We start from the raw sequence: 23,146 nt of genomic DNA on the forward strand, positions 1-23,146 counted from the left end.
TTCCATCACTAAAAAAAGGATAGCTTGGACAAGAACTAAATACTATCATTCCAGGAAACACTTATGCAACATGTAATGAGTGGACACCGTGGTGTTCACCACTGTGAATGCAGGTAAAACCAAAAGCTCTTTGCCACCTCGAGTATTCCTTCAACAAAAAAGCACACAAAAGAATCCATACATCCTAACAAAATGAACCCACCAATCTTTGTCAACGTCACCACAGCAGCCAATAGGTTGCTCTATCAACTTTTCCAGACACTTTAAAAAAAGCAACTTTTCACCAAATAACTATCAAGTTATATAAGTACAGTAAATATTCATACTTATTACAAAGAGAAAAACCACAGGCACCTCCTCAAACATTTATGCAAGACCAGCCTATTGAAATCAACACAACTATTTAGTCTTTCACCTAACACCTTTCCTATTGGAAGGGGGAAAAATAGCTTAAAAATTAGCCTATCATGAAATGATTTTTTTTTTGCAATAAATGAATCCTTTGTTAATTCAAAATACACTAGTTTAAAATAGAAAGCACAGAAAAAATGAAAGCATATCAGAGCCTTCTAAAGGGAAAGGACACTTCTAGTTAGAAGCATCAAAGTGGTTTGTCTTCTGTAATACTACAGTTTTTTTCAGGTTTGGGATTCTCATTTGGTTTTTTAATGGGTTATTGTTTGGTTTGTTTTGTTGGTTTTTTTTTTAAGCTAGGTGATTGTAAATAAAACAAGAGACAATTCACTTGGCAATTAGTTATGAATTAGCACAGAGGTCTGGACAGCTGCACTGAGTGCATCACACTTCTGCCTTTGAACTTCAGTAACAGGGGTAGCCTAGCTGTAAGTCATCAGCCAGTAAGTTTGCTTCAGCCCTCCTTTCTTTATCTAGTTATGTAAAGCTTGGGGCTTAGGATAACTGAAGATGCTTCACAAAAGGGAAAAATTATGACTTGCAAAACAAGCCCATTTTAGGGGTACTGAATAGCACTCCTTTGCTCTGTTTCTTAAAACAAATCAAGAGCTTATTTCTGCATTTCAAGAATTTGAAAGCCTCTTTTACCTCTGATAACTGTGAGGAAAAAGAAATATCTTTAGAATTAATTTTAAGCAACAAATTCAAAAACAAAGCAACCTTTACCAGACTTAAAATTCTAAGAAAAAAAATTAGAATTTCAAGTTGTACCTGATGATGCTGAATATTCTTTATATTACAAGAAAACTCATGGTACAGATGGAATTTATCAATATCTTTTTCATTTCCAGTTTTGGATGACACTTTTGCCAATGTTGACTGGATGGAAATGTACCTTTGCTGGCATCTAAATAGAAGAAAATCAGATTTATGAAGTATTTTAGCATGAAACTTGTAACAAGTCATTACCACATAGATGAAATAAAAAAGAAGTTTGGAGCCTGCTCAATTCCACAATGTTAACTCTAATTACCTGCAGAACTGGATGACATAACTTCATGCTGAGGTGGCATAATGTGTACTGACTAATATACCAAGATAAGACATTCAAGCAGGAAAAGCTGATCACAGCCCTCCTCAAGGGAATGGAAGTGCTAAAGCCACCACCTGCACTTCAGTTCCGGGTTCGACTTCACACAATAAATGTTCAGAAGTTGCAAAATAAAAAAAAGACAATCAATCCTGAATGCTCCTCGTGATTATCATACAACACACTTCAGATGAATAGGCTTCATCTGTAAAGCACTGAGTATTCAACTAAGGAACGTCCAGTGGTCAAAATAATGAAAGTGACAGTCAGGTAGGGACAGCACATCGCTTACAAAACAATCCCCCTCATTGAAATTATCACATTGCTGATTCAAAGCAACTCTGCATGTTCCTAAGGTGGTACATGCTCTTTGAGAGCTCTCTTCTCTGCCCCAGATGGCACACAGCAGACAAGATAAAACAACAAGTGACTGTTGCCCTGTCACACCAACTCCCCAGACACAACAATACTGAAATCAGTTAACCTAAGAACATTTAAATTCAGCTAGCACGATTAAAGGATCAGTAAGTCCTGCTTTGAAAACAGTCATATTCGTTTGCCTTATTGGCTACCAATGCCAAAATCAACCATCACTGCACACTAGTTACACTGACTGCTGTCAAGTCAGCTATTGGAGCAAGAGCTTAAGCAGATTGACTTCTAAAGAGTTATAGCTTGAAGAAAGCACAAGTAGAGAAAACTCCCTTATGGGTCACTAACTGCAAGGGAGATCTGCTATACAGAGGGCAGAGCACAGAGCTTTCCATCCTCTAGGAGTTACAGCATCACGACATGCTCACAGCAGATCTCTACTGCACTGACAGTCAGACAGGCAGAAAGGCTAATGAACATACAGGAATGGCCCTAAATCCATCCCACAGGAACAGCATTTTCACATCATGAAGAAAAAGTCCTGTATCTGCCACTAGGAGACTTCATTTTATCATGTGAGCAAGAATGCTTAGAAACTAAGAACGAAACTTACAATTTCCTGATAAAATCCAGTGTATCTTTATCTTTAGCAAAGATGTCTGCTAAAATATGCTGCACTCCAGCCTCTACTTCCTGGATATTTGCAAGACCTTGGAAGAAAAATAATTACAGAATTATAATTATATAGAATGCAGTCACTATAATACACAGTTAATAATCACAGAAAAACCTAATAAAATTACTTTACACAACTGCACAAGCAATAATATATGCAAGCTGATAGGAAACTGATTAATGTTATCTGAGTGACTTGCAAAGGCTTCAAAGAATCCTAATTCATTAAAATTTTATCAGCTAAAGCTTCCTTTACAAAACATCTGGAATTATATTTTTAATGAGCCTGAAGTGACCAATGCATTATCCTAAGTCAAAATTACATTAAAATTAGAGAAAAATATTTTTTTTACTTTGACATTAACAGATGTTGATATCTGTGATGTAGATAGTGCAATATTAAAATTAGATATTTAAATATAATTTTTGAAAAAATTAAATATAATTTTGGTGTTTTAATAAAATGAACAACTGCAGCAGAAGTCTACATATTTTGCAACTGGTATGAAAACTGCCTAAAATTCTTTGCAGGTAATCCTGTCCTTTTTCTGTGAAATAGTTTTATATTTCCATTGTACTGTAGCAGGAGTCTGCACAACATCACTTTTGAGGTCAGGGTACCATCAGCCTCTCCTACAAAACACTGAAGTTCTAAAATTTCTCCAAAGACATGAGGTTATAAACGTCTTCATATCTCTGGAGAGATAACAGAATCATCCAGGTAATTTCCAACACTAAGAACCCATTCTATCCTTCAGATTGCCAGAAGAGTAAGCACATAATTCTCCTTAGCAAAGGGACTGAATTAGACCAGAAGCAGAGATAATGAAAAAAAACAGCCATCTTGTATTTTAATTCAATATATCTAGCTCTGCTTCTAGCAAGAGTCAGTAATGAATGCTTCAGAGCAAACAGCAAGAATTCTAGAGCTAGCACATGCAGCATTAACTGTCTTTTGCAACACTTGCTGCTGTTTACTCTGCTGCCTAATGGACAGCTTTATTTACACCATTTTAACAGGCTGAACACCTCTACCTATTCATTGAACCCAGAACCCTGCTTCTGACTAGGCTATAAAGTTATGCATTTAAAAAAAAAAAAAATGTATATAAATATATATATAAAATAATTTATCTTGCCTATTTTTAAGATGAGGAAGCTAAACTTACCTGCCAGATAGGAAAAAAAAAGTGAGAATAAGAATATATTATTCAATGCCTAAACCTATAAGAAGTTGTAAATTTTGGATCTTTACATCTATGAGTTACTATTTCTTACGGTAGAAGTGATGTCAGAACACAAAGCTAAGGGAATTTGAAGACATGCATCATACTGAATGCAGACTGAGACACTCAAGTAGTTTATTTGAACAAGATAGCATAGGCCCAAACAAGTCAGAATTTGGGAAACAATCAGAAAATTCCCATTCAACAAGCACCGCCCACACAGCACTTTACTGTGTCCACCAGCACCTGCTTGTGTAATAAGAGAAAATTTTGACCATGCATATAACTAAAAAGAACAAAGTCTTCTGGTTAGCCTGCTTCTTTAACTTTTAAATGTCGGGCCTTAAAACATGAACTGCTGTTTTTATTTTGGTTTATTTTTAGGACAAGTTGAAAAACACTGAGAATTTAAAAGAACAAAGTATTAAGATTTGATGAAAACTTCTCTACTGCAAATGGCTCATTCATTTTTTTTTTTTTTTAAAGTTACTCTGATCTCAAGTTGTATATAAGCTGTCAAACTGGCTCCCAAGGTGATAAAAGTGACCCAGTTCATAGATGTATATAACTTCTGATGTTTTTCAAAGGCAGACCATTATATAAACCTAAGCAGCATTATTTTTAGCATAGAATTGAAAAGAGGTGTACTGGTTTTCAAAAACTAATGTTTATGGTGCAACAAATAGCACTTCCTTTTGAATATACTCTAAATAATTTATCTGAACTTTCACAGTGAAGATTTTCTTTTGCCTCTTTAGACTGCACCACAATAGTCAGATATATGGTTGCAATACACTGCTTTATGAAGTAATGAGATAAGCTGAAATGCAGTGATTTAATAACCAGAATATTTGGTAACTGATTTTCATTGTCAAATTAGCAGAATTTTATAAGTAATATTTAAATAAACTGAAGTGGGAAAAGCACAAGTCAGCCTTAGTAAGGAGGTTCAGTACCTCTATGCCGAAATTCAAAAAGCATGTGTTGGGGCAGGGAAGAATAAACGTACATCTCTATTTTAACATCATACAGAAGGCTGCAGCAATCTTCACATTTTACTGTCAGACATTGCCCCCTACAGATCCACCCATAACTGCATTCACAAAGATACACAACTCCGCAGTCTGTATGTGACAATCATGTTGTTAAAAGTTCTTGCTCAAATTGCAGAAATTACATCTTCTCCAATCCCTACTGTCACTCAGACACAAAAACTCTCCTGCTCACTCCCAATCCCCTAGGCCAGTTTTTATTAAGATATGCTTTGCTGGGTGACATTTCCTTTGGTACAGAGTATGAGCATAAGCCTCTTGTACAACCAGCACTGAATCTTCAGGAAACAATTCAAGTAGAACAATGGAAGGGCCTCAGGTGTGTGGAGTAGTTCTCTCTCTCTTACCAGTAAATACAGATGTCAACTATAAGGTCTTCAGATTTATGTCATTTCTGGACCATAATTATTACAATTTACAATACAAAGAGAGAGGAAAGGCTCAAGAGTCATTAAATGTGTTAACATGTTACCACATGTTGCTAAAAGCACTTTTGAATTTCAAGTATTCGCCTAACTTCCAGCAACATCAGAAAAATTAAAGTAATTTCCCTTTTAAAATATTTTCAGACATTTAGAACATTACTGCTCAAAGAGGCAGAGCACTTACCTTTGGTATTGGGTCTAATGTAAGAAAAAAGGTTGAGTTCCACAGGATTCTGCAGGAGGGAGAGAGCAGCAGGTTCTAATCCCAACTGCTTGGCCCTCTGGGCTTTGGTGCCTTTACTCCCAGTTTTATAAGGTGAAGACTTATAACAAAAAAAAAAAAAAACAAAGCTAATTATTAAAAAGCAAGAAAGTATTTCAATCATGCTGTGCACTTGACATTATGCACTATTTAGTTATGCAAGATAACATTTAAACTGTTTGATCTGAAAAAGACTAGAGTACTGACCACATGGTCTAATTCTTCCAAAGTTCTGCAATTTAGCAATCCTTTTAAAAGGCAACTGGATAACTTTCCTTCTTTCTTCAACTTCTGTATCATCGAATGTGTCTTTTTTGCAACAGTACTAAAATGCAAGAGATTAATGTTACCAGTCACATTTCACAGTCAATTAAAATGTCTATTGATTGTGACCTTGCCTTTGACACTGAAACTCTCTAAGACCCCTGAAAATTTTATCTCATGTTCATCCTCAACAAACCAAGTTGATAATCCAAAAGCTTCAACCGTATCTCTTCTCTCTTCAGTTAGTTCAAAACTGTATCAAAATATCTTGTGGTAGCTTTAAGAAAAATTATCAAGCAACACCGATAGTCATTACTGCCCCACATATTCCTGTAATATTACTGGTCTGGAAGCCAAATAAAAAGCCCTAGAAAAAATCCATACTGATGAGCTCTTACAGACGCAATTCATATCAAGATAGTTCTTCAGCATCAGGTAAAGGCTAACAGATTGAAACTCCTGGGTCTTCAATAAGATACATGGAGGCAACTGCAAGCAGCAGAGGTATTTCGTTGTTACTTAATTACTCCTTCAGACAAGAACCCTCTCAGGCCACCTTCCCTCCTTGGAAAGAATCTCTTGGTAGCGGATAGAGGGGAGTACAAGGAGGACAACACCAAGGCAACAGAACAGCTGATCAAACTGTTCCCTTGGCATCTCAAGAACACAGGGCCACTCAAAAGCAAGACGGAATGAAAGCACTCTCATCCATTGCCACAACAAGCTTTGCTGACCATCTCTTTCCTGCAGTTATCTGGGACAGTTTAACCTCATCTCCTGGTACACTCCAGCCTAAGAAGGGCTCTCCACTTTAAGCTTCCCTCATCGAAGCAGGGAGCCAAGGTGTTCTTAGTGATTTTTCTTCTGAGAGTGGAGCTTTCATCTCCTCCTGCTACATATTTCCAGCAACTACTAACTATTCTTTTAGTACAAGTTTTTCTGTGCAGTTTTAACAAATTGAAAAGAAATTAAGATGTTAGTTTTTTCTTTGGCAATTAATAACTCTAGTTTTCTTGTTACTTAGAGGAAAAAAAAACCAAAAAAAACCCCAACACCTCAACCCCTGCAAAAACCCAACAAAACCCCAGACAGGTATCAAGCATAATTAATTTAAACTTTTTTCTTTACTAGCCCCTTTACAGCTATAGTGTGTACAAGCAGGTAAAACAAGGGACACAGGAGGAGCAGCAGCAGCCAGTTGTTACTCAGCTCCCACCCAGATCCCTCCTTGTGCTGTTGACTCACTCACCGTAGCTCTTCCAGCGCGTGCTGCACCTCTCGCAAGGCGTCGGCCTCCAGGTTATTGATGAGCTCTTTTCGGTACCGAGCAATAAAAGGGATGGTGTTTTCCTCTTCAAAGAGCCGAATTAAGTTTGCACATACCCATGGTTCAACATTCGTTATTTCTGACAAGGCCTGTCATAGGAGAGGAAAAACCCAAACACAACAACCAAACACATTTAAGAGAGGAAAAACCCAAACACAACAACCAAACACATTTAAGAGATGGTAGATTCCTTTACACAGCCTCTCATTCAACATTCAAAACCACCCCCAGAACGTTACACTGGCCAGCAGAGACCACGGTCATCCCCAAGACAGCATGTCAGGCTTCTCGTGCATCCAGCCACCACACCCAGTATTTCAGCAAACTGTGTTTCCAGAAATTTGTAACCACAGTAAAAAAATGCAGGAAGCAGTACCTCTTTGGAAAAAGGGGAAAAAAAAAAAAAAAAAGACAAGGAAGAAAAAAACATAAAACCAAAACTATAAAGAAAAACAGAAAGACCATAAACTGTACACAGCAACTCAGAAAATTTGGATTTTTTTTTTTAAGCCAACACTGACATACCTCATGATTCAGCTAAACAAACAAAACCCAAAAAGCCAGAGCTGATCCAAATCCCACTCAACCAATAACAGGAAACTAGTTACATTACTGACAGTTTCAAGACAAACCAAGCCTTGCAAAGTTAAACATGATTTTGTACAAATTGAGCTACAAAGTTATAGTGTATCAAAATGGCATCACTGACACCCCTATGCAAGCCGCTTATCTAAGTAACATTTTAGCCATCACGATTTGTTTGCACTTCACTACAGCAGTTACCATAGATGGCTGATACAAAAGTCTTTCCAGAAAGTTTCATTCTGAAGCCAAAATATGTAACAACACCTGCATAATCATATTCACTCCTTTCAGAGCACACACAAAGATCAAATTCTCTATATGTATTTCCAGGAATATGTGAGAAAACCCACAAAATTTTACAGCTTTCTTAAGCAGAATGTACTAAGGATGATGAATACAATATGTCCTATCTATTCCCATTCTATTCATATTAAAATCTTCCATGATCGTAACCCAAGCTTCCAGCACAAGCGCTATGCTAAAACTACCTCCACCTGAATGGCTTTGAAGTTAAAATCCTACAAAAACAAAGATGATATCTCCCTTGTTGTCACTGTTGTGCGAGGAACGCAAATCTCCTTCCTGATGGAACCATAAATTGATAAATACTCTCAAATGGGTCTCTGCAGTTAAATGATCCACACTGACTGAATATTAAGTTGTAGAACTGCACACAAACATCCCAAATCTGTCAGCATAACTTCCTGTAGGAGTTTCAGTTGAGTACATCCACAAAAAAACCCATGTGCTCATACAGGAGAACCGTGCAAACTGTTACAAGCAAGCTTTGTCTTAGACACCCAAAGTCACAGATATTAGAATGATGTAAAAGTTTTTAGTTTTAACAGTCACCAACCAACATCTATATTTATACACATTTTATGACAACCTAAGCAGAGGTTAAATCACAGCTTCAGAGGACTGAAACTGTATGCTAAGATTCTAAGTGCTAATTATGCAAGAAATAATTTCATTGGTACCTTAGAAAATAACTCATACCTGTACAATATCCCAGTTCATCTCAAATTCTTCTTTTATTTTGTTGCCTCCCAGATTTTTAACTGGCTTTCCTTCAGGACACGCATTCAACTTAATCTTTTTAGAGGGTTGTTCATCAAATGCAAACTCTTCCTCGCATTTCTCTTGTTTCACTACAGGAACACTTGTTGAGGGTTTTTCATCACTCACAAAACTGTTTTGATTTTTCCCTTGGAATGCATTTATTTCCATTTTGTTAGGCACTTCTGATATTCGATTTGAACTTTTTGGTTTAGTGCCTGCATTTTCTTCCTTAGGTTTTAGAAGCTGCGTTTTATTATCTTCTACAGGTGCAACAGGAAAGGATACATCCTGCCAAGAAGACATTAAAACCATATTAAGCACTGACTGTTACAAAGTGGTTCAACATTTCATTTAAATTCTAAAAACACTTGCTACAAGACATCATTTTTAGATTTAGATTAAAAAAAAAATCCTGCAAAGAATTTATTAGGACCTTCCTTCAGAAGACACTGACCTACAATCTTTGCCTCCATTCATGTCAACAAAACATGAAGCAGCAGGGAAGGAAGCACTTCCGAGGTGTTAGGTTCCCAGCATGGGAACTGGAACTGAGATCTGGGGTGCCAAGACACAGTTTAACAACCACACCTTCTTTACTGACTTTCCCCAGAGATCATCTTCAGAAGTCAGAAGGACTGGCTTCTGTCATGATGTCATCTCAGATGCTAATAGTTGACAGAAGTATCTAATTTTCTATATAACTGCTTCTTATATTAATAATGAAACTGCCATCCTTCCTGGGCTGAGTGGCCATGTAAGTAAATGTAAGCACAGGCTGCCTGTTTTTTGTGATACCCAGACAGTGAAAAGGTAGAAGACATCAAAGGTGCAATACCAAAACCAGAGACAGTACAGAAAGAAGAGAGGCATTTATTTATTTACATGGTTGAAAGATGTCCAGGGAAAGGCACAACCTATTATCATTGGCCAACATTTTCAAGAAGGACCCTTAGATCATGGACACTTAATGCAAAACAAAGCCACATTTATCCAACATATTGAACACTCACAGGAAGAGTAGAATTGTATCAGCTGATGAGGCTCAGGCAACCAACCGAACCAGAGGCAAAAAACCTGTTCATGTTACTTCCCAAGAGCAGTAATTAAATGTCTCCTGCTATAGATACTCACCATTTCCTCTTTTATTGCTACCTTCTTGACCATCTTCCTGGCCAGAGCTGACCGTGAAGCAGCAGCTTTTTTAGTTTTTGCCTCAGTTTTCTTTGGCAAACGAGGTCTCCTGGCAATTTTGCTTTTTGGCTCCCATTCCTCCTCTTCCTCCTCTGATTCAGAGGTCCTGAAAAAACAAATGAAATCAACAATATTGCTTATGAGAAGAATAAAAAAAAATACATAAGCGAGCTAGTCTGAGAGGATTTTGGCATGAAAGAAAGCAAACAGGAAAAATTAACAGAAAGGTAGAGACCCAGCAGATACAGGTCTTTCACACTGCTGCAAAGCTAATGGCTTAAACAATCTACCAACTTTTATGATGTATACACACATCATGCCAATGATTCTGTTTGGACAACTGGCAATTGTAAGTAATTTACATTTTATAACTGAAGTTTCATGCATGAAAACTTGAGCCAACTACTCAGAAACTGAATGTTGTTCTTATGCAATTGCTCATGCTTAGCATAAACCTCTAAAAAAATCCTAAGGAAAAAAATGATCTTACGAATTGAGAAATGAAGGTAGTTCTTCTGATGCAAGGGCTTTGGGTTCAGATTTCACTCTCCTTCGTAGAGATGACATCTGAAACAGAGAAAAGAAGAGAGAAACATAATATTTGGTTGAAGCTCACTGTCAAATGTGCCCTAATAATGTCTTCAGCAATTACAAAAGTTCCCTCTAAAGCAAGTTTAGTTTTCTCAGTATCCAAGAATTTAGGCCACAGCAGCACACATTCAACAATCTTTTCAACTGAGCAAACAAACCAGCACTATAACCTCTAACTACTTTTCTCTTCACACTGGGGGTAATTATTTGGCTTGCATGTAAAGCTGTTCTAGTAAAAAGGGTACTGCTTCTCAAACGTTTTATTGGGTGTCACATACAGTATGCCAGTCTTTCCTCCATCCATTTAAAAAGCATAGCAATCAAATTTAAATCTAGTTAAGTGAGCTCACATGTGGTTTTGATGGAACAGGACAAGGCAACTGTCCATTTTCAGCTAGATTTTTGCATTTAAAGACTATCTGTTGTTTGCCTGCACAATGAAAGCTATTATTTTGAAAGAGCTGCTCACTGGAATACAGAAAGTGTACAAAACAATTACCAAAAGTAAAAAGGGGAGGCACATGCTGACCCAAGATTCATACCTGCAACAGCTGTATTTCAGTTAAACAGTTACACAATTTTTGTGGCTGGGACAATGAATTTCAATAATCATATTTAGTAGTCTTAATTTAAAAGTGTTAGGTATCCTCAAAATCTTATCTGTCAGAAAATCAAAATTTGAAAAACTTAAAAAGCAAAAAACCCCTTGAATTTATTTCAATTACTACAAAATTCAGAAGCATATTTTACCTATATCTGGTACAATTTCATAATTTTTCATATTTTCATGCCTTGACCTTTGATCCAGCCTTACTGCTGCAACGGGAACCTTCAAGTTCCATGTTTGCACTACACAAACCAGATAAGCATTTTCCAAAGTGCCATTTAATTCAAGGGCAAAACGCCCTTTAATCCAACTTCATTCTGGCCTCTGCTCAAGCATTAGAACACGCTTGTTAATGATGACTTTCAGCAAGTTTTCCTTGTAAAGCAGCACAAAAATTTAGGTGACAATTTTCAGCAGTGCATTCGAAGGAGCGGTATGGAGGCTCACATCACAAAGCACCTTGGACTCACTTGCAAAGCACCTGCTTGGAGCTACAATCTTGGTCAGTATCACAGGTCAGCATTTCCATGCTGTTCCATTATGTGACTGGCTGGAACATACATCTACCACAGAAAAACACAAATCTCCAAAGAGCACAACAAATATTACTCACCTTAGCAGCTTCCCAGGTGCCTTTTCACAGTCAGTTCTGAGACACCCCCGAAACCATCCAGCCACTCTGCTTCTCTGTGCTCCTTTGCTCTTTATACCTGAACAGTCATTAGCACAGTCCTGAATTAGTTATTTATTCACATTACCTCAGAGGCATGAAAAGAATGTTCCCATTATTATATCATATTTCAATGTGTGAATGGGAGATACAAAAAGTATTAAACACCAAGATTTCCACAGTTAGGTAACATCCAAGCCAGATGGATCCCTGATCCACTATTTTGAAGGTACTGGGACACTTCATGCTTCTTTTCAGCTAATCCAGAGAGATGGGTATTCTAGGAAAGTGCTCAACCGGTTTTTAAAACACTCTAACCAGCTTCTTCATGGGTAGCCATTAAATCACTGCAAGAAAGAAGGAAAAGACCAATATATGTGGTCTCTAACCTGAGGTCAGCATTGTCCCTACTCTGAGTAATACCACCCTGAACATCCCTGCCAGTTTGGAACACACAGCATATACCATCAAAGTTCTGGAGTCTACCCAGAAACCCAGGTAAAAGAAAAACCTCATCTGGAAGGTCCTTTTTTCTACTGGTATTTCCCCTCTCACCCCAAGTGGCCGAGGGTCTCAACACATCTCAACATTTGTGTTGTTACATTAAATAATATTATGGCAAGAATAATGCTCACTTTATAAAGTAAATTGCACTTCCTGACATCCGCTACTGGTGACCTATCAAACTCTTCATATCGGCAGAGCACGAGATGAGCTCCTTAGTAATTCCCATGAACAGCCAAGCTGTGGTCAGAAGCCAAAATGGGGTTCTACAGCTGAAAATAAAAGTCAATAGCAAGAAAGCATAAGTAAGATAAATATCAAGCATGGGCTATAACAAAGGATAACAAACAAAAAAAAATCACACTTCCACTGCAAGGTGGGGCCAAATTATAACCACCTCCCCTTCTCATAATGAATACAACAAACCAACTACACTTCATATTTGTAGAAGACAATCTTATAGCTACTACATATATAGCTTTTGTTTACAAAAAGTATTTTTTAAATTAGAACCCACAAAAGTACTTCTTGTTTAATTTCAAATTGCCAGACAGCTGTCTGCTAAATTTTCCTCCTGATCTGCTTTTGCTGGGGTGTGCCAACACCTACATTTAATGACTAAGAAAAACAGCCCTTCTGTGATTCACTGCAGAGGGGGAGGCAGGGAAGAGGATGAAAAAGAAACAAGTCTAAATGCCACTGATGATGGGAGATAACTAATACAGAAAACAAGCTTGGAGACAGTCCCTGAAGCGAGGCAGAAAGACTCAAGAAACAGGCAAAGGCAGAAAGACTCAAGAAACAGGCAAAGGCAAACACTGTAAAGCTGCACATGAGGCATCTACAACACTGACTGCATTACAAGGCACTCAACAAGCTACTGCCAGCTCCACACTCGGCTTCTGTGGGGATACAGTCCCCCACACCTCATGCCTCGAGTGCTGAGGGAACTGGGAACGGCTCTAGTCACCCTCCCACAGCATGCTGGGATCAAGCCAGCGTGAAGTTGGCCACTTATCGCCGATTATATTTTCCAGGTAGACTGGTCTCAGTGGGAAAACTGACTTTAACACTTCCTTCTCTGTCAGCTCCAGTTAACCATACTCCAAGTAAGAGTTGGTTTCTACCCCGAGGAAAGAAATTATACTCCCTTCCAAACCCAGAAGAATCCCAGAAGCTGTGGAAGAGCCAATTACAAATCTGAAAAATTAACAGAAACTTATTTATACAAGTCAGGTTATTTTCCCTCCCCGTGTCTGTGTTGAGTTTTGCTGCACCTTATCACAGATATTTACAGTGCTTGGTGTTTGCTGATCAGCTGAAGGAAGTAAATATGCAGTATCCAGAACTCTGCACAAGTTATCCAGCCACTCTGTTCAGGATTTCACCAGCTTGCCAATTGTCATATATTGAACTTCAACAAGCTCTGTTCTAGCAACTCTCCTCACACCTGAGGACAGTAAATTTCTGCCCAGTAACCTTCAGCTAACACACCTTTTCTTATTTTATGCACACTGTCAGGAACCTCTTACTTTCTGACAATGCTGTTCTTTAAGAAAAACAGTTCTTACTTTATCTCACCAACAGTAATTTATTTCCATGGCAGGCAACATGAACTAGGTCCTGGAAACTTTGGCCTTGCCCACATACTCAAGCTCCTGACTGCTGTTTCATTTCAAATCTGCCTGTACAGATTTGTAGATCTTTTGCTTCTGTAAGATAGGCTGAAACCTTAATGCTGAATCTTCACACCAGACCCTTGATCCTCTATTCAAGAGAAGCAAAAATCACCTCCTCGTCCATGTCCCAAACGACAGCGTGAAGCATCATCATTGCTTGAAACACACTCATCCATCACTAAAGCCTGGCTTCTCCACAAAACTCAGCAGTTATAGCATGTTCTTCAAAAGTACTTTCCAGGTAAAAATTAAAGAAATTCACAGAGCTGTTATGCTGTCCAGTGAAGAAGAGCTGAAATTACTTAAATCATTGCTAGTGTAGATAAATATATCTGCTAGGTCCACTCTCCAAATAGTTTGGCATCACATTTATTGCCAATTATTTTGTTTCTACCACTACCACTCCTATCCTCTGCATCCAATGCAGAGCTCCACATCACAGTTTGGATGGCTGCAAACAGTACACTTCTCCCTGCCTGTCAGCTACTCATTAAAATAAGGTGACTGTAGTTTAGGGTCAGGCCGTGCAAGGAACAAAGACTGACCAACCAGCTCTCATCCTTTACTGTACAGAAACTTAAAATGGGTATGCACAAAACAGACAGCGAGGAAGTAATCATTTCTCTGGTCTCTCTCCCCAAATAGGTCTAGGCTGCACACAGAATATAAGTAGATTGAGGTTTTAAAGACCTTATTATGTTAAGGAGCAATCCAAATCTCATTTAGAAACTGCTGTTCTTTTCAATCTCCCTATTCATGCAAAGGCACAACCCATTAAAAATAAATTTCTTATGTGAATCCCAGTGGCATAAGCAACTGCTTGCAGAAAGAGAAGCTTAATAACAGTTTAAAAGTAACTAGTTAAAAAAATTCTCACTCCCCACCACCACTTGCCTCCCCAAAAAACCCTGCAGCAGCACACACCTCTTTTAAAACTCCATAAGTAAAGCAATGATTTTCAGATTGAGAAATAACTCTAATAGATTTTTCTACCTGAAGGCACAGGATTTAAAAACAAAAACAAACAATAAAAACCCCAAACCCAACAAACAAACAACCCAAAACAACCACCATCACAAATACACTTGGAAATTAATTTCATTTCAGTAACTGCAAAAAGCCCTGTCCAGCTGAAAAGGACATCAAAACTTCTGAAGCTCTTTTCCAGTTAATCCAAAGCAACGCATTCCTCACAAAAAAGGGATCCCTCTATGCAGGAAGCTCATCAAACTTTGGTCTTCCTTTCTATCACAAATAAACCAGCAAGAATAATAGAATTTTGCGTTTCACCTTCTTCTTAAGTCTAACAATACTAGCCAAATCAATATTTATAATGTGAAGCACCTGGGGCAGGACAAAAAGGGCTCTATACAAATCCCATATGGCAAGGTGTCCTAGTGTAACTTTATGATGCCTGTATCCCCAATGGTCTGTTCTGTTTGTGCTCTATATTGAGTCCTGTGCCTTTAAGACTAGTTCTAAGAGCAAAGAGAAGCGCGGAGTTTGTTTTGAGAAAACTGCCTGACTCCTCCACATTCTTCGGCGGACGGGGTGTTCGGCTGAGGCTTAGAGAGACTGCAGGACAGAGATCTTTTTTTTGCTTTTAGTTAGTTTCAGCTAGCTAAGGCAGAGAAGTTCCCTGAACTGTTTTTTTTCCTTTTTCTTGAAACTGTTTAAACCTGCTCTGGACTGAAAACCCAAGAGAGCACTGAAAGCTGCACCTGCAGCCCACCGGGGCCTAGACCTCGGCATTTTCCAGCAGCGCCGAACAGACTAGGACTGAGGAGAAGCACTGAGAGAGAGCCAAACTACACCCACGGCAAAGACTTTCTCAATTTGCCATCTCACTTCAGAAAGAAAAGTTTTATTGTTTCATACTATTCATTCTTTATACTTGTATGCACTTCATTTGTTTAATAAAATAGTTTTTTCCACTTTTCTCCAAAGAAAGTTTTGGGTTTTTTTCCAGACCGGTTAGAAGGAGGGGCCACGTGAGTTTGCTTCCTTAGAGAGATCCTATACAGAAGTTTTCTCTCAAATTTGTCCCAAACCAGGACATATTTTCTACTGGCGCCCACTGCGGGGCACGAGAGAGTGGAAAAAACTTGTATTGATTATTATTAACTGCATTTTTTAGTTGTCCTTTGGGTAGGGATTAAACAGTCAGTGGCCATGTTGCTTCTTGAATTCCTAATGTCTCTTAGAATAGAGTCTTTTCTGCATTTCTGTTCCCTAGGCTTTTTTGAGGTTCTAATACCTTTCTGGTCCCTAAGTTTGTTTTCTTACCCAGAAATAGCTCCAATATTGTCCCTAACATACAGCTTTTACACTAGAGATGCACAAATTAGAATAGTTATTTTGCTGAGTTCGGTGATTATAGTTTACAAGAAGCTTATAAAGATACTGGAGTTTGTTCTGAGTATGTTCAGTTTATAGTTTTTTCGCCCTACCCTGCGTCCTAATTCCAGCGGCATGTTTTGGAGATTTATCAACAATTGCACCCAGTTTGTTAGAAGAAAAGTAGGAGATGAGGCTCTTCAGCCTCTTCTTTCCTTCTTCTCTTTTGAGTCAGTTACATCACTTTTGGAGAAGGTTCAGCATCTCCTAAATGTTAAAGACACCACCTTCCTAGTATTTCACCTGGTGACTTTCCTCTATATAGTTTATAGCTTTTCTAGAATGAGTCACACACTACTAAACACTGTAAAGCAGCAAATAGAAGCAAGGGAGCAGGGAGATAAATCAGTCACTCAGGCTGCAGCTAAACCAGAGAGTGAGGCTAAGACACCGGCAGTTGCTGCAGTAAAGAAGAAAAAGAAGCACACGGACAAAACCGATCGACCAGTAGACGATGATTCAAGTGAAGGATCCTCAATGCCTCCTGACACCCAGTCAGGAGTCAAACCACCTGACACACAATCAGAAGCTGAAGCAACTGATGATACACAGTCAGAAGCCGAACCAACTGATACAAAATCGGAAGCCAAATCAACTAGCACAAAATCGAGAGTCCAACCAACTAGCACACGATCAAGAGCCCAACCAACTGCTGCAAGAGCAAGAGCCCGACCAACTGCTGCAAGAGCAGGAGATACTATTGAGTCCTTTTCCCTGAAAGACCTTCGTAGCCTAAGAAAAGATTATACTCGACGACCTGATGAATCTATAATTAGTTAGTTAGTCCGTCTTTGGGATGCTGCAGGCGAAGCTACAATACTAGATAGCACTGAAGCGAGACATCTGAGATCCCTGTCACATGATCCAGTTATTGACCAAAAAATGATGAAAGAAGCTAATCCTTGCAGTCTCTGGGAACGGGTCCTAGGAAGTGTGGCACAAAGATATCTCTGTGCTGACGATCTCTATATGCAGCAAACCCAGTAGAAAACCATTGAACAAAGGATCCAGCGCTTGAGAGAAATGACAGTAGCGGAGATTGTCTTCTCAGATGACATAAACACTAAGAACCCCGACTTAGTACCATGTACACCTGTGATGTGGCGAAAACTTGTACGACTTGAGCCACAAGAATACTCCTCTGCTTTAGCAATAATGAAGCGAGATGAGACAGAAGAGACCGTGCTTGATATAGCGAAGAAACTACGAACATATACAGATGCTGTGCATGGTCCAACACATGCAAGAATTGCAGCTCTAGAAACACAGGTGCGAGGATTAGCAGACAAGATAGAAGAGAATCACAAAGAACTCAAGCAAGACATTCTCCAGATCTCTGCAGTACAAGTTAGGAGCTCTGGCACCACACGCAAACGTTCCCTAGATAGAGAGAGAAAAGGCATCCCACGGGCTAAGCTGTGAGTCCTCCTGCGTGAATGTAGAAAAAACATAAAAAAATAAGATAAAGAATCTACTAATGCTATGACACAACAGCTGCATGAATTGTTAGATGGCAAGACTATGAGAAAAAGTTCCAGCAAGAAGGAAGCAGCTCCGGTTACCCAGAGAAATAAAGATAATCAAGCTTAGAGGAGCCCTGCCTCTAGCCAGGTAGAAGCTAAGAAAAACCGTGTTTTTTGGACTGTGTGGATTCGTTAGCCTGGCACATCAGAACCACAAAAATACGAGGCCTTAGTTGACACTGGTGCACAGTGCACATTACTTCCATCAAGACAATGGGAAAAAAATCTGTTTCCATTGCTGGAGTGACAGAGAGTTCACAAGATTTTACTTTAGTAGAAGCTAATGTGAGCCTGACTGGAAATGAGTAGAAGAAACACCCTATTGTGACTAGCCCAGAAGCTCCATGCATTTTGAGCATAGACTTCCTCCGAAATGAGTATTTCAAAGACCCAAAAGGATTTAAGTGAGCATTCGAAATAGCAGCTGTAGAGACAGAAAGTGTTAAGCAGTTGAATACCTTGCCTGGACTATCAGAGAACCCATCTGCTGTAAGTCTTCTGAAAGTAGAAGAGCAACAAGTGCCAATTGCCACTTCAATAGTGCATCGCCGACAGTACAGAACAACTCGAGATGCTGTGATCCCCATCCACAAGATGATCCGTGAGCTGGAGAACCAAGAAGTAGTCAGCAAAACTCACTCACCCTTCAACAGCCCCATCTGGCCTGTGCGCAAGTCTGACAGAGAATAGAGATTGACTGTGAACTACCGTGCATTGAACGAAGTGACTCCACCATTAAGCGCTGCTGTGCCGAACATGCTGGAACTCCAGTACGAGCTGGAGTCCAAGGCAGCGAAGTAGTACGCCACAATTGACATTGCTAATGCATTTTTCTCCATTCCTCTAGCTGCAGAATGCAGGCCTCAGTTTGCTTTCACCTGGAGGGGCGTGCAGTACACCTGGAACCGACTGCCCCAAGAGTGAAAACACAGCCCCACCATCTGCCATAGACTGATCCAGGCTGCACTGGAAAAAAGTGAAGCTCCGGAACATCTACAGTACATCGATGATATCATTGTGTAAAGAAACACAGCAATAGAAGTGTTTAAGAAAAGAGAAAAGATCATCCAGATTCTCCTGAAGGCTGGCTTTGCTATCAAGAAGAGCAAAGTTAAGGGACCTGCTCGAGAAATCCAGTTTCTGAGAGTAAAGTAGCACGATAGAAGGCGTCAGATTCCCACTGAAGTCATCAACAAGATCACAGCAATGTGCCCACCAACTAACAAAAAAGAAACACAAGCTTTCCTAAGCGCCATAAGTTTCTGGAAGATGCACATTCCTGAGTATAGCCAGATTGTGAGCCCTCTCTACCTAGTCACCCGCAAGAAGAATAATTTCTACTAGGGCCCTGAACAGCAACAAGCCTTTGCCCAGATCAAGCAAGAGATCGCTCATGCAGTAGCCCTTAGCCCAGTCAAGACAGGACCAGAAGTGAAGAACGTGCTCTACTCAGCAGCCGAGAACAATAGCCTGTCCTAGAGCCTTTAGCAGAAGAAGCCTGGAGAGACTCGGAACCGACCACTAAAATTCTAAAGCCGAAGCTACAGAGAGTCTGAAGCCAACTACACTCCAACAGAGAAAAAAATCTTAGCCGCCTATGAAAGAGTTCAAGCTGCCTCAGAAGTAGTAGGGACTGAAACACAACTCCTGCTGGCACCTCGACTACCAGTGCTGGGATAGATGTTCAAAGCAGAAGTTCCCTCTACCCACCATGCCACCAATGCCACATAGAGCAAATGGATTGCCCTCATCACTCAGCGCGCCCGCATTAGAAACCCAAATCGCCCTGAGATTTTGGAAATAATTACAAACTGGCCAGAAAGTGAAAACTTTAGTCTCATAGATGAAGAAGAGCAGGAACAAGTGACACGTGCTGAAGAAGCTCCACCATACAACCAACTGCCAGCAGAAGAAACACGCTATGCTCTTTTCACTGACAGTTCCTGCCGTGTCGTAAAGATGAACCGGAAGTAAAAAGCAGCTGTATGAAGCCCCACAAGACAAGTTGCACAAGCCACTGAAAGAGAAAGTGAGTCAAGCCAACTCGCTGAGCTCAAAGCTGTTCAACTGGCCCTAGACATTGCTGAAAGAAAAAAATAGCCAAAACTCTACCTCTACACTGATTCGTAAATAGTAGCCAATGCTCTGTAAAGATAGCTAGAAAAGTAAAAAAAAGCCAACTAGCAGCGTAAGAAAAAACCAATCTAGGCTGCAGATGAGTAGAAAGACATTGCCACTCAAGTAGAAAAGCTACCTGTCAAAGTCCGCCATATAAATGCCCATGTCCCCAAAAGTCAGGCTAATAAAGAGCACCAAAACAATAAGCAAGTAAATCAAGCTGCTAAAATAGTTTGCTTCCTTAGAGAGATCCTATACAGAAGTTTTCTCTCAAATTTGTCCCAAACCAGGACACAAGGTAATTTCAGGCCATTGTTAGGAGAAGCAGAATGGCCCACTTCAATAATTATAACGAGATTCTCAACAGGCTGATTTCGCTTGTCATTTTAAGATACCTCAACTGCAATAACATTCTAAGGAAAAGAAAAATCAAAATGTGAGCATACAGTCAGCAACGATGGGGAAAGATGTTATGCAGACCAATGGTAGGGACTTGTATGGAAATCTGTCTCTCCAGGTTTTTATCCTGGAGAGATAAGTCAGCTGAGTTGTACTTCAAAATATAAATCCAACTTACTGTAATCCTCTTGAGGTTAAAACCTTGGAGAGCTCCCAGACACTTTTTCTCAGAGAAGCTAGAGCAGATTTCCAACAACCTTTCCTGTACACAGCCAATCAGGCCTGCCTGAGGAAGGAGTTGCAGACGTAATTTAGGAGCCTCCAGTTCTAACTGGAAAATGACAACCACAAAGACACAGAGAGACATATAGCGTACAGACATACACCAAAACTGTCCTCAAAACTAATCAGAGATGAAAAGGTGTTAGGACCAGCAAGAACACCACCTACTGTTTTTACTTACATAAGTACCATCAAAAAGGCAAAGTATAAAGGTTGTGCATCTAGAAGGTGCATTCTGTCCCATGCCTGTTCCTATAATTAGCAGTACCACTGAGGAAAAGGAATAACTTGTGCTATGCAGCACTCTGTAAATAAATCAGAAGAGGTCTGCCGAAGAAAGGGAGGACACAAACACTTTTCATGCATTTTCCTTAATCCATTTATCTCAAACCACCAATCAAACCATCATCCAAAATCAGGGGATACCGCTTCTGATGCAGCAACAGACAGCTACATCACCTGCAGTTACTACTTTTCTCCAGTCCACCAAACGAGCCCCACAGAAACACATCCATCCTTGTCCATTAAATGGGAAGTCTTCACTCTCAAAGGGATATATGGAACACATATATCTCTTCTGCATGGACAGAGCAACAGCAGAGTTTATCACACCAAAGCGCTCATTTTGGAGGCTTGGAGACACAAGGGGAGTCGAGAGCAAAGCACTGTTTGTTGCTTGGTGACTCACTACCACCCCAAATCACGGCTTCTCGGCCCAGAAACGCGACAGAGATGAAAATACACTCTATGTACTTCAGAGCCCTAGCCTCTCTCTGGCGACATCCTGATTTCTTCAGTCTCAAAAGGAAGGGCTAACAGAGCTAAATGTCACCCCCGCCGCCTGGGAAGGGCATCAGTTCCGTGGGAGAACCACAGGAAAGAGCCATTTCTCAATCGCCTTCCTGTCCCTTCCAGCTGTCCCGCCCCAGCCTAGCCCGGGGTGCCCGCCCGCACCCGCCGTCCCGCTCATCCTCTCGCAGGGCTCGGGACCTCTCTCCCCAAGAAGAGGGGGTGAGAATAGGGTGGAAGAACGGGCTCGTTTCCTCCTGAACAACCGAGGCAAGAGCGAACCCCTCGCTTGCCGGGCGCTGCGGCGTGGCACGGAGGGCGCCGGAGCCAGCACGGCGCCGCTGCCCGCCCTGCTTCACTCCCGGCCCGGCCCCAACGAGGGCCGGGCGCCTCCCGCAGTCGTTACCCCCTGCTGCCGCCGGCTGCCGCGTTTGAAAGGGCCGCCAGCGCGGCAATGGCGGACTCGCCCGCCCGGCGCGCCGCGGGGAGGAGCAGGAAGGGGCGGCAGCGCCGAGCCGCAGGAAGCGCGGCTCGGCCGAGGCGCACCGCCCCTAGCACCGCCCCTCGTACCGCTCTTCACACCGCCCCTCACACCGCCCCCGCCACCCCTCACACCGCTCCTCGTACCGCCCCTCGTACCGCCCCTCACACCGCCCCTCACACCGCTCCTCGTACCGCCCCTCACACCGCCCCTCTCACAGCCCCTCACACCGCCCCTCACAGCGCCCCTCACACCGCCCCTCACACCGCCCCTCACACCGCCCCTCTCACAGCCCCTCACACCGCCCCTCACAGCGCCCCTCACACCGCCCCTCACACCGCCCCTCACACCGCCCCTCACACCGCCCCTCACACCGCCCCTCACACCGCCCCTCACACCGCCCCTCTCACCGCCCCTCACACCGCCCCTCTCACCGCCCCTCTCACAGCCCCTCACAGCCCCTCACAGCCCCTCACACCCCCTCACACCGCTCGCCACACCGCCCCTCACACCGCCCCTCTCACAGCCCCTTACAGCCACCCCGGGAGCTGTGAGGGTTGAGGGGCTGACGGGGAGCGGCCCCGAGGTTGCCCCAGGGCGAGAGCATCCGCCGCCTTTCACTTAAACCGAGGACAAAGACCGGCGATCAGAAATGTCCCGATTCGGTTCTGGGTTAATGGGAGTTCGAAAGGTGTTGGCCATGAAACAGGGGTTTTTTTTACAGGGGTCGTGGGAAGCAGAAGTCGTTGTGTGAAGCTGAGATGCTGCGTCAAAGGTGACTGCAGAAGACGCAGAAATAAATACACGCCCTTGCAGCCCCCGGAGTAGATAGGAACATGTAGATCCCAATATACATAGGATGCTCGTGTTCTTTACCTGTGCACACTAAAATTTGCATTGTTTTTGTTTAAAAGCATTTGCACACTAGTGCTGGAAAAAGTGTTAGGTGCCTGCCTTAAAATTCCATCTAAAGTTATCTTTCTCTGCAGTCTGTATACCTGTTCCTTTTTCACCCATGTCTTCTAAGTTAGAGTTCAGCAAGGATCCTGTGAAGCCCATGTCTTGTGCAAAAACCTTAATGGGCGGTGGCTTCTGGAGCCATCACCAGAAGCGTGGAGCAAGCACACGGCTACATTAAAGCCGCCTTTCGAGCTTCCATTA

The 23,146-nt window shown here is 41.2% G+C and overlaps 1 protein-coding gene across 8 annotated transcripts in view; it reads right to left on the reverse strand.

Annotated features, from left to right (window-relative positions):
- SRBD1 (S1 RNA binding domain 1) overlaps positions 1-21,985 on the reverse strand; it is a 142,019-nt gene extending 120,034 nt beyond the window's left edge. Inside the window, exons 1-12 of one of the 8 annotated variants that reach the window (XM_040060212.1) lie at positions 21,911-21,985; positions 20,612-20,719; positions 12,449-12,589; positions 11,757-11,853; positions 10,436-10,512; positions 9,886-10,051; positions 8,692-9,042; positions 7,030-7,196; positions 5,724-5,841; positions 5,439-5,577; positions 2,490-2,586; positions 1,186-1,321 (exon numbers count right to left, since the gene is read on the reverse strand). In XM_040060212.1, the coding sequence (XP_039916146.1) occupies positions 1,186-1,321; positions 2,490-2,586; positions 5,439-5,577; positions 5,724-5,841; positions 7,030-7,196; positions 8,692-9,042; positions 9,886-10,051; positions 10,436-10,512 (1,251 nt within the window). In that variant the 5' untranslated portion in view covers positions 11,757-11,853; positions 12,449-12,589; positions 20,612-20,719; positions 21,911-21,985. Of the gene's footprint in view, positions 1-1,185; positions 1,322-2,489; positions 2,587-5,438; positions 5,578-5,723; positions 5,842-7,029; positions 7,197-8,691; positions 9,043-9,885; positions 10,052-10,435; positions 10,513-11,756; positions 11,854-12,448; positions 12,590-13,612; positions 13,733-20,611; positions 21,816-21,910 lie in introns of those variants that run through there. The other 7 variants (XM_040060214.2, XM_040060213.2, XM_040060215.1 and 4 more) reach the window with 7 other exon arrangements.
- Positions 21,986-23,146: the final 1,161 nt, after the last annotated feature.

The sequence above is a fragment of the Hirundo rustica genome, chromosome 3 (genome assembly GCF_015227805.2).
Source record: "Hirundo rustica isolate bHirRus1 chromosome 3, bHirRus1.pri.v3, whole genome shotgun sequence".
NCBI lineage: Eukaryota > Metazoa > Chordata > Aves > Passeriformes > Hirundinidae > Hirundo > Hirundo rustica.